The sequence below is a fragment of the Cnephaeus nilssonii genome, assembly GCF_951640355.1.
Source record: "Cnephaeus nilssonii genome assembly, chromosome: 4".
In the NCBI taxonomy this organism is placed as follows: Eukaryota; Metazoa; Chordata; class Mammalia; order Chiroptera; family Vespertilionidae; genus Cnephaeus; species Cnephaeus nilssonii.
In genome coordinates this window covers 46524756-46534829 of record NC_137075.1, presented here as the reverse complement: position 1 = coordinate 46534829, position 10074 = coordinate 46524756, and the positions used below count along the sequence as shown (strand labels likewise).

The window sequence follows — 10074 nt, the reverse complement described above, 5'->3', positions numbered from 1 at the left end:
TCCTTCACATAGGTTCATTAGGGGGGGGGGGGGGCAAAATCACTTAAATTCAGTTATACTCCAACATGTAAATTTTGCATTTGATCCAAAATGATAAAACTGCACAAAAAAGGAGACAACTTTATTGCAATAAGTTAATCCAGTGCATAGGTCTGAGAAAGCACAAATCAGTTGGTTAGGGCAATAAGAGCCTCTACCACGTTGCCCATGTGTTCCCTCAAGCTCCGCTCTGCTGCTGCTCTTGAGATCTCCATCTCTGTCATCTGCAGGAAAAGGATCAATGATATTACCTCTCTGGCATTACTGTGCCACCAAAACATACTAACCACTTGTTTCAAGAAACAACCCAAACTAGGCAAAGTAACCTCCCCTGCCCATTCACTAGTTAGGCATCACTACTCACTATCAGCTCCAGATCTTCCTTCTTGATGGTGACTTTTGCCAGTTCCTTCTCCCTACAAATATTCATGTGCATTAGTCCTCATTCTCTATCTCCACCATAAACTCCCATGAAGGACATTCCCTGTTGTACCTTACAAATAAATGACTCGATAAACAGTTGAGTGAAAATACAAAATGTCTTGCCGAAACCGGTTTGGCTCAGTGGATAGAGCGTGGGCCTGCGGACTGAAGGGTCCCGGGTTCGATTCCGGTCAGGGGCATGTACCTTGGTTGCGGGCACATCCCCAGTGGGGGGTGTGCAGGAGGCAGCTGATCGATGTTTCTCTGTCATCGATGTTCCTAACTCTCTATCCCTCTCTCTTCCTCTCTGTGAAAAATCAATAAAATATATTTAAAAAAAGAAAAAGAAAATACAAAATGTCTTACACCCTCTTAACAAGACATTACCCCCCTTCCCCAGGAGGCTTTAGGGCAGGCAGCAGGTGTTGCCAGGAGGCCTTTCCATCTACCAACAAAAGAGTAATGTTACAAAAGTTACAAAAGAGTAAAGTTGTAAACTTTATATCTGAGGGAATTGGTGATAGAATTGAAGAACGGTGCAAGGTACAAGGCTTATTCATGGTTTACATTTCTGCTGGGGGAAGGAGGGACTCTAGGGCTGGCTGCGTACAGAAGACTTACCGCTCTTGTTTGGCTTTCTGCTCCCGGGAACGTCTGTCTCCAATCACGGACATGGCCTACAGGAAAGACAAATCTAGATACTGTTCTGCTACCCACAAATCCTAATATAAAAAGCCATTAACAAGCGAGGCAGGAGTATATTCACGATAACGATTGTATCAGGAGGCCTATTTAATTCAATTCTGAGCTCCTGTCGCCCACTTTAAACCCAGTCACCAGCAAGCTCCTTTTCGCAAGCCGCGGGTCCCAGTGATGGTTCGGTTTCCCTCTTGCCTCCTCCCGCCATCGGGATCGTGACCGGGTCCTAGAGCGGGGCTTCCAGTTACACCCTCGGAGCCCCCTCCGCTCCCGGCCCACCTCACCGTCTCCAGGTTGGAGCTCTGTATCTCCTTCTCCTCCGCATAGTCGGTGACCCTCTCCAGGTCCGCCGCACCACTGTCATGCTTTCGTGGCTTCTCGGGAGGCCGCTCCGGGCCGCTGGTCTCGGTCTCCAACTCCAGCTCCACATCCCCCTCGGTCGCCATGTCGACCCCACCGCGCCGCCGCAGACTCCTCCCCGCCACACGACTTCCGGTACTGCCCACAACATCCGCCGGGAGAGGAGGAGGCGGGCTGTCCCTGGGCCACGCCTTCATGAATGCTCTGGTTCTAGAAGCTTCAGCGAGGAAGGAGGTTCGCCTGGCCGACTTTCTTTTGGGCTTGTAGTGTTGTTTTCTGCAAAGCATTGTCCCAGACCTACCCCCCACACATCCTTCCCTCCTCGTCACCTGGGTCCCTCCCGCACCCTCCCGCGGGCGCGCGCACACACTCCCAAGGAATTCTGTCCCAGCAGCATTGACGCCGGCTAATCCTAAACCAATTAAGAATGCTAATCCACAGGAGGCCACATAGGCGTACTGCTCTCTAACCTGGGAAGAACAGCCCGAGGGGCCTACGGGCCCATGTAAGAAAGTAGTTTCACTGGGACCTTTGCATTTACCACATCCTGGAGGTCGGTGTTCTTTTCCTGATGTTCCTCCCCATTCTGTTTTAGACTGGGTGCCCAGCCCCAGCACAGTGGCAGTCCAATGGGCTGAGGACAAAAGGGAGCTGCTATTTTCTCATCTACCTTCCATCTGCCATAAGGATGGTGGGTGCAAAGGCCATCACGGGCCCCAGCACCTCCCTCCGCCTGGCACAGCAACGCAGTGAAGACAGCAATGTCAGCGTGAATCCTCCCTTCTATCAGGTGAGAAGGTACTTGGGCAGAGGCTTGAAAGCTCCCTAGACAAGAGCTATCTGAAGAGTGGAAGGGAATAGTGGTTAAAGCTGGGGAAGAAAGCCCAGGGGAGCCAATAAAGATGATAGGCCTTCCTTCCCCCTCTGAGGCCCTTCTGCTTCTTTGTCTGTAAGATTACTGATCATTAAACCTCTCCTCCCAGGTTCCCAGTATCAGATGTTTAGGTCTGGGGGTTAGAGGCCAGGTGTGACTTAGGCTTTTTTAGGAAGGTCTGCTCAAGCCTGCAGGAAGTAAGCTCTTAGGATGAAAGCTCTAGATGTCAGTGGAAGTCAATCCCAAATAGCTTGGAAGAAAAGGAAAGGGGAAATTTTGGAACTCAGCCTTAGTTTAAACTCACACATGCATTAATGTAACCCTTGCCCTGCATCTGCTCTATCCCCAGATGTCCTGCTGTGGGCCTGTTCCCTGTACCTGCTGCTGCCGTTCTAGGTGGCCTCATCTCACAGAGTCCACTTGTAGCCGCCTATCCTACATAATCCTCCATGTAGGGGCCTCAGCAGTCTGCTGCCTGCTGCTGTCAAGAACAGTAGTGGAGAGGGTCTGGGGCAAGGCTAATGGCGTAAGTGTGAGGGGATAGAATTGCACTGACAAGATTCAGATTGGGGGCTGGGGACAAATGAGTGAATAATACCCATGAGAAGCAGGCACCTCTCTATTCATGATGACTTGCCCTCCTTCCAGATCCAGATGCCCTCGGGGTTTTGTGCCCATCTGTTTGGCCACTCTCACTGCCCAGTGCTCAGTGGCTCTGGGGCTGTGTACCGAGTTTGTGCAGGAACTGCCACCTTCCACCTGCTGCAGGCTGTGCTGCTGGTCCACCTGCACTCCCCTACCAGCCTTCGGGCACAGCTGCATAATAGGTTTGTGTGTACTCTTTGGGTGGGGAGGGAAGTAGACATAAGCTTAAAGGAAATTCCAAGATGAAATAATAGCACTGTAAAAAGACAGAAAACAGATTGTTTCTTTTTATTTTTTAAAGATTTTTAAAAATTGATTTTGAGAGAGGGAGGGATGGGAGAGGGAAAGAGACATGGACTTGTTGTTCCATTTATTTATGCATTCACTGGTTGATTCTTGTATGTGCCCTGAGTATGGAACCCACAACCTTGGCATAATGGGATGACACTCTAACCAACTAAGCTACCTGGCCGGGGCCTGAACTTCCAGTTTCTAAAATGGAGGTGACAGTGGGATTATCTGCAAGCCCTATGTCAATAGTAAAATGCTGTCCAAATGTTATTTAGGTATCTGAGATAATTTGGAATAAGCTGCAATGGACCTGCTTCCAGCCGTTCTCACACGAGACTCCTTTCCTATACTTAGCTGTCTCTTCTCTCCCTTTTCCTCTAGTTTTGCTTTCTCCTTTGCCTTCCTCGGTAGGCACTTCTGTCCACTCTCCTATGCCTTTTCTTTTGAACCTGTTTTTCTTTCCCTACTAACCAGCTTCTGGCTCCTCAAGCTGCTGTTCCTGCTAGGTCTCTGTGCTGTTGCCTTCTGCATCCCTGATGAGCATCTTTTCCCAGGTACCTTCCATTTCATATCCTGATCAGGTTAAAAGATTTTCTGAGAAAAAGGGAGGGTAGGAAGAAGACCAGGAGTAATAATATGATCAGCTACATTTTCCCACTGGTGCAGCCTGGCATTACATTGGCATCTGTGGAGGCTTCACATTCATCCTGTTGCAGTTGGTGCTTATCACAGCCTTCGCCCATTCCTGGAATAAGAACTGGTAAGGAGCACATAACCCTAAAGGCTATTCCTGGGAATGTTGTCTAACATTAGTAGACCCAGTGGGCTTGGGCCAAGGATATGACAGGTCCATGGTCCCGTAACTGCTGAGCAGTATCAAAAAAGCTCAGGAATCTGTTAACTCTGTGGGCCAGTTGGGATAGGTAGTCACACCAGTCTTCTGGGAGAGGGGAATAGTTGGTAATGGTAATAAAATAAGAGTTGGAGCCCGAAGCCACTGCCCACCTCCACCCTTAGGCAGACAGGTGCATTCCAAGACTGCCGCTGGTTCCTAGCCATGCTGCTGGCCACCCTAGGATTCTACGGCCTGGCAGGTGTGGCAGCAGTGTTCCTGTTCCACCACTACACGCACCCAGCTGGCTGCCTGCTCAACAAGATGCTGCTTAGTCTGCACCTTTGTTTCTGTGGTCTCCTTTCCGTCCTCTCCATCGCTCCTTGCATCCGCCTCAGTGGGTACATGCCTTGCAACATTCCAGATTTGGGGGACCATTAGTATAGCAAATTTCATTAGTTTCCCTAATCTATCAATTCTCTGCTTCTCCTAAAGGGTGGGGAAACAGAAGTGTGGTTGGGGGTAGAAATGGAGGAAATTACTACCCTGTAGACTAAAGCAATGATCCCCATTATGCCCAGAGCAACCCCGCTCTGGCCTTCTACAAGCCTCTATCATCAGCTGTTATATCATGTACCTGACCTTCTCTGCACTGTCCAGCCGACCTCCAGAGAGTGGTAAGGACAGGACCTGGTCTCCCCAGGCTAAAACCTTTTTTTTTTTTCTTTGCTCCTGCCAAATACTTAGTTTTGTTCTTACCACTTTTCTTCTACCCTTCTCAGTAATTCTTCAAGGACAGAATCACACACTGTGTCTGCCTGGCCTGAGTAAAATGGAACCCCAAACACCAGATACTTCTCTGGCAGTGTTGAGTGCTGGCATCATGTATGCTTGTGTGCTTTTTGCTTGGTGCGTAAAAGTGTCAAGGGAAGAGGTATGAGAGAAGGAAAAATGCCCAGGACAGGGAGGGATGGTCAGATTGTCTGGGACCGTGTTTGTTTAAACTTTAAAACATGACAAGAGGGAGGCTCCCCATGAACAGAAACAGTTTCTAAGAATAGCACTTGTCAGATGATCTGTGTAAGAAAAAGGGGGCAAGGGGAATATGAGAATTAAAAACACATGCAAAGATTTTAGGGCCTCATGTGAAGATTTCTAAATCTTGGGGGGGGGGGGGGGGAATGGTTCTAGGAACCCAATATCCTCCTGAAAATTACCAGCTGGCAGTAGGTGCCATCAGGCAATTCCCTCCTGCTATTTGACTAAACCTGCTTGAGAACTGTTTTTTCTTTCTCAGCAATGAGGCTTCCTACCTGGCTGAAGTATTTGGGCCCTTGTGGATCATCAAGGTTTACAACTATGAGTTCCAGGTGAGAATGGAGAGTTCAGTATCCCCAGTGCCCCTCCCCCTCCCACACACACAGACAGACACACACACATCCACATCCTACCAATCTCTACCCAGAAAGCTCAGATTCTAGCTGCTATTACCTTTTATTGAGTACCCACAATGTGCTAGGCACTGTGCTCCTTTACATACATAATCTCATTTAATATAATCCTCACAACAACCCTGTGAGGTAGGTTATTTGCTCCATTTTACAAATGGAGAAACTGAGGCACAGATTAAACATCTTACCAAAATGACCATAACCAGTTATATGCTGGAGCTAGCATTTGAACCCAGGTGTGCCTCTACTTCTTTCACCAGATATTTTCAAAGAAAGGGAGTTTCCTATATTAATACCTTCACATTCTTTTCAAAGTCATTCCAAAACATGCTGCCTTTTGTTTTACAGAAGCCCTCACTCTGTTTCTGTTGCCCTGAAACAGTGGAGCCAGAGGAAGGTGAGTGTCAAGTGAGGATCCCTAAGAAAGTGTAGATTTCTGCAGTGTCAAAGAGCCCTTAAGCGCTTTCACAAAGGAAGCTGGGGGAGGAGGAAGATGGGAGAGGTATTTCAGCAGCACTGTTGCCCTCCCTCTCTTCAGGGCAAAGAGGAGCTGCCCGGCCAGCTGACCAAGAGACCTCTCCAGCTCCTCCAGTGCAAGCCCAGCATCTTTCCTACAGCTATTCTGCCTTCCACTTCGTCTTCTTCCTTGCATCACTCTATGTCATGGTTACCCTTACCAACTGGTTCAGGTAGGATGGGGAAGTAGGCCTGGGATACTCTCCTGAAAACCTAGCCATTATAGGGAGTGAATCAAGGCCAGTCCCAAGGGTTCCCAGGGGACTCACATGGGTCTGCCATAACCTGATGGGAAGGTAGGACAGGTCTAAACGCGAAGGCCCTTCATATTCTCTAACCACAAAACTTTGGTTCCACAGCTATGAGGGAGCAGAACTGGAAAAGACCTTCACCAAGGGTAGCTGGGCTACCTTCTGGGTCAAGGTTGCCTCATGCTGGGCTTGTGTACTCCTCTATCTGTGGCTGCTACTGGCACCACTCTGTTGGTCCCCCACCCAGAACCCCAAGCCTCCTCCTATCTTCAGGCAACAAGGTCATCGTATTAGTATCGCCAGATAACAAATATCCATTCTAGGTATTTTTAACACAACTGAGGTTTCCTTGAGGTTGTGCCCCTAGTCTTGGTTCGGGAGAGCTGTATAGCCTAGCAAACACCTCAAGGACACAATGGGCAGTTAGTTACCTCATTTAGGCTGAAGGCAATAGTATGTCTGAATTGGAAAAAGTGCCCAAATATACCCTTAATGCCCTAGCCAGGTATCTGACTCACTAGAGCTACCATTACAACTTCACCCCTACTCAAGAGCTAACTCCCAAGTCAACAGCTCAGGAACCACTCTCATGGTGGAGATGGGGACAGGGAGAGATCAACAGGGACTGAAGGCATACTTGGCTCTGCTCTTGGAGGTAAAAAGAAACATAAGCAGTTCAGCCCTGGGCACAGGGATATAAGAAGCCCAGAGCCCCAGAACAAACCAGAGCACATGAAGAAAGGAACACAGAGACTACCCCAGCTTTTAATCCTCATCTTGAGGTCAAAGGAAGTGGGAAGACAAAAACCACCCTCATTCCACGAGGACTGAAAGAAGAGAATGTGAACACTTGAAAGCAACTGACTGTGGGAAGTCGGTGAGCAGCAGGATTTTTGGGCCAACTTTCAAGCAAGGAAACAAATGGAGAAAGAATAAGGAAGAGGGGCATAAACTTAGGTCTTGGAGCCTTCCTTCTTAAGCCCTCAACTCCATCCTTGGGATGGTGTTAAGGTCTAGGTGGGGGACAAAAATTACAGAAAAGAAGTCCCTATGGTTCTTAGAGGATTCCTCTACCACATACCCAGAGTACTTCTCTGCTTATTGTAGTATAATAAAGGATTTTTCTGTGATGTTTTACTTAAGCTACATATCCACAACCTTTTAGGGTCTAACATTCTCTCCCCTTTTCATGGGAAAGGGCAGCCATTCCTCCATCCCCATCCCCCCCAAATCCCCAGTCAAACCAGTCGCTCAAGGAATTACAAAGCTACTTTTAATACTTTGGGGTGAGCCCCACAGGAATAAAAAAACACTGGGAAGTGGTAACCCTCTCACCCCCAGGAGTGGCCCAGGGGGAGAGAGGCTACCTGAGGGGAAGGAAGCACAAAAGGGGCCCGCTGCAGACTCGGGGCAAAGGGAATGCCATCGGTGCTGGGACCTGTGAGCACTACAGGAGGAAACGCGAGCGTGGTGGGACTGGCTCCAGGCACACAGGCGAAGGGCAAGAGGGTTGGACACGAAGCCACAAAGCTACTTGGGTTCCTCCTTCTTCTCGTTTGCCTTTTTCTGCTTCTGCTGCATGATCTCCGAGTCCCTGGGGGTAGAGATGATGGGGCACTGGGAGGTACCAGAGGGCAAAAGGGACAAGATGCAGGGGGATGAAGGGCACAAAGGATAAGATGGAAGTGGATGGGACAAAATTCAGCGTGTGGCTGCTGTATTCCCACAGGAGAATAAAAGGAAGAGAGCTGAGGCTCAAAAAAGGCGATCAGTCTCTATCTGGCTGTTGCCCAAGGGGTCAGAAGTCTGGCCACACAAGGCTATTCTGTGCCGAGTACCACACCCAGCAACACTAGTGAAAAGGTTGGGAGAAGGGAGGAGAAACGCACTGCAAGGAGGGCCAAAAGTGCCGGGCTGTCATAACCACTGAAGCATTTGAAATGTGAAGCTCCCTGCCCTTGCCCTTAAGGTCAGACCCAGGGGTACTCCGAAATCAGACTCAGGGCAGGCACCCGCCCCAGTCCCTTCCTGTGAAGCAGCGAGCTAACGATTTGGAGCGTGGGGAGGAAATACAGCCCTAGAGGAAGCAATGCACTCTGCCCCTCGCGACTACTTCAGATGTCAGCCCTGAGGTCGCTCTCTTTTCTGGTCCAACCCTCGGTCCAACCCAAGTCTCGCCCCACCTGCTTTCCTCCCCTCCCAGGGGCTACCTCTGCTTGCGGGCGGCAGCAGAAAGCCCGTCATCTCGGCGCTTTCCCTTAACCGAGTCGCTCTGCTTTTTCATATTCTTCTGGCGGGCGAGCTCGCGCTGGTTACCGCCTAAAGAAAGAAGGTAAAAGGTGAGCCGCGGGGGCCTTTCTGGCCACACACCGACGCCTCTCGAACCTCACCCGGTCACCCGCGGGGTCCAAGACTCCATCCCCCGGGTCCCGACACCGGCCCATTTCGGGGCTGAGGCTGATGGGGGGCGGGGTGGGGTAGAGGGGGCCGAGCTGCCTGCCACGGGGCAGGGCAAACTGAAGAGCGGAGAAAAGACAGTCCCGAGGAGCCTGCGGGAGGCGCGTTTCGAGGTTCGGGGCGGCGTGGGCTCCCAGAAAGGTGGGGGGCAGGGAGGGGTGAACGGTTCGGGGCCCTGTGGGGGCTGGGCTAGGACTGGGAGGAGGGGGCTCTGGGCCTCTCCCCCAGACGCAGGGCTTCTCCCCACGCCGCGGACGGTCGGGGAGGCCCTTTGCCTGACCCGTGCGTGGGGGCGGGGGGACAAGTGTTTCTCCAGAAGTGGCGGGGGGCCAGGGCCGATTTCCGGGCTCCGAGGGTGAGGGTCGCTAGGAGCGCTCCCGGGAAGGGGCCTCGCTGGGGAGGCCAGGAGGAGGCCCGCGCCGGGACCAGGCAGTGCTGCTCGGGGAGGGCAGGGGGAAAGGGCAAGAGGAGAGGGGCACAGCGCTCACGGGTCATGGCGACGGCAGCGGCTCCGACCGGCCTCCGTTGCGTCCCTTCGTTCACTCCGACGTTGCAGGCCCCGCCCCTTTCTCGCAGCGTAACGGAGTCGTTCTTTCCTCCCCGCCTCTTCGCGCCCGGCGCCGGCTCCCATTGGCCAGAAGGAAACACGTGGGGCCGCGGGCCACGCTGGAGCCTGGGCCGGGGCGGGGCGGGGCGGAGGTTCGCAGGCCCGGCGCGCGGGGGGCGGGGCTTCCGAGCGGAGCGGCGGGGCGGGCGGGAGAAAGTAGGCCGGTCACGTGGGCGGGGTGGGGGCGAGGGGCGCGGCTGGCGATGTGGCGCTTCCGCGGGCTCGAGCACGTGATGTGGCAGTGACCTCAGCGGGGACGGCTCGGGACACCGACCGGCTCTCCCAGAGGGAGCAGTGGGGGCTGTAGGACAGGGGTTGCGGGGGGGTGGGTGGGGGGGGGCGAGGGCGGCGAAAAGGTCCCGCCGGCTCTGTTATCAGAATTCTGGAACTAAATTTGGCCCTTTGATTCGAATACCCCACCGCCTAGTTAGCCGCTTGCGTCGCCCACATATGTAAATTCATACACAAACGCAACTTCAGAGACCCCATTCCAACCACACTGTCCCGCTACCCCAAACCCCTCTAATACAGAAATTCGCTGCCACACCCCGTACGTCCTAAAACTTTGGTCTTGTCCATCTCCCCACAGAAACTCGAAATGTGAAGATGCAATGGCTTAGAAGTATTGG

The 10074-nt window shown here is 51.9% G+C and overlaps 3 protein-coding genes across 3 annotated transcripts; 1 reads left to right on the top strand and 2 right to left on the bottom strand.

Moving 5' to 3' along the window:
* Positions 1 to 100: 100 nt before the first annotated feature.
* HYPK (huntingtin interacting protein K) lies at positions 101 to 1650 on the bottom strand. The gene is made up of 4 exons (XM_079768089.1): positions 1446 to 1650; positions 1084 to 1139; positions 404 to 455; positions 101 to 263 (listed from the first exon to the last, which is right to left on the bottom strand). The coding sequence occupies exons 1-4, from the start codon at positions 1605 to 1607 to the stop codon at positions 168 to 170; spliced, it is 366 nt and encodes a 121-aa protein (XP_079624215.1). The 5' UTR covers positions 1608 to 1650; the 3' UTR covers positions 101 to 167.
* On the top strand, positions 1617 to 7501 carry SERINC4 (serine incorporator 4). The gene is given in 11 exon segments (XM_079768091.1): positions 1617 to 2311; positions 2745 to 2921; positions 3044 to 3222; positions 3806 to 3885; positions 3998 to 4091; positions 4349 to 4560; positions 5461 to 5533; positions 5963 to 6011; positions 6153 to 6303; positions 6490 to 6608; positions 6611 to 7501. Coding segments are annotated over 11 exon segments (1314 nt in total). The 5' UTR covers positions 1617 to 2209; the 3' UTR covers positions 6689 to 7501.
* A 259-nt stretch (positions 7502 to 7760) lies between these two features.
* Positions 7761 to 9440, bottom strand: SERF2 (small EDRK-rich factor 2). The gene is made up of 3 exons (XM_079768090.1): positions 9327 to 9440; positions 8592 to 8700; positions 7761 to 7975 (listed from the first exon to the last, which is right to left on the bottom strand). The coding sequence occupies exons 1-3, from the start codon at positions 9331 to 9333 to the stop codon at positions 7912 to 7914; spliced, it is 180 nt and encodes a 59-aa protein (XP_079624216.1). The 5' UTR covers positions 9334 to 9440; the 3' UTR covers positions 7761 to 7911.
* Between the last annotated feature and the right edge of the window lie 634 nt (positions 9441 to 10074).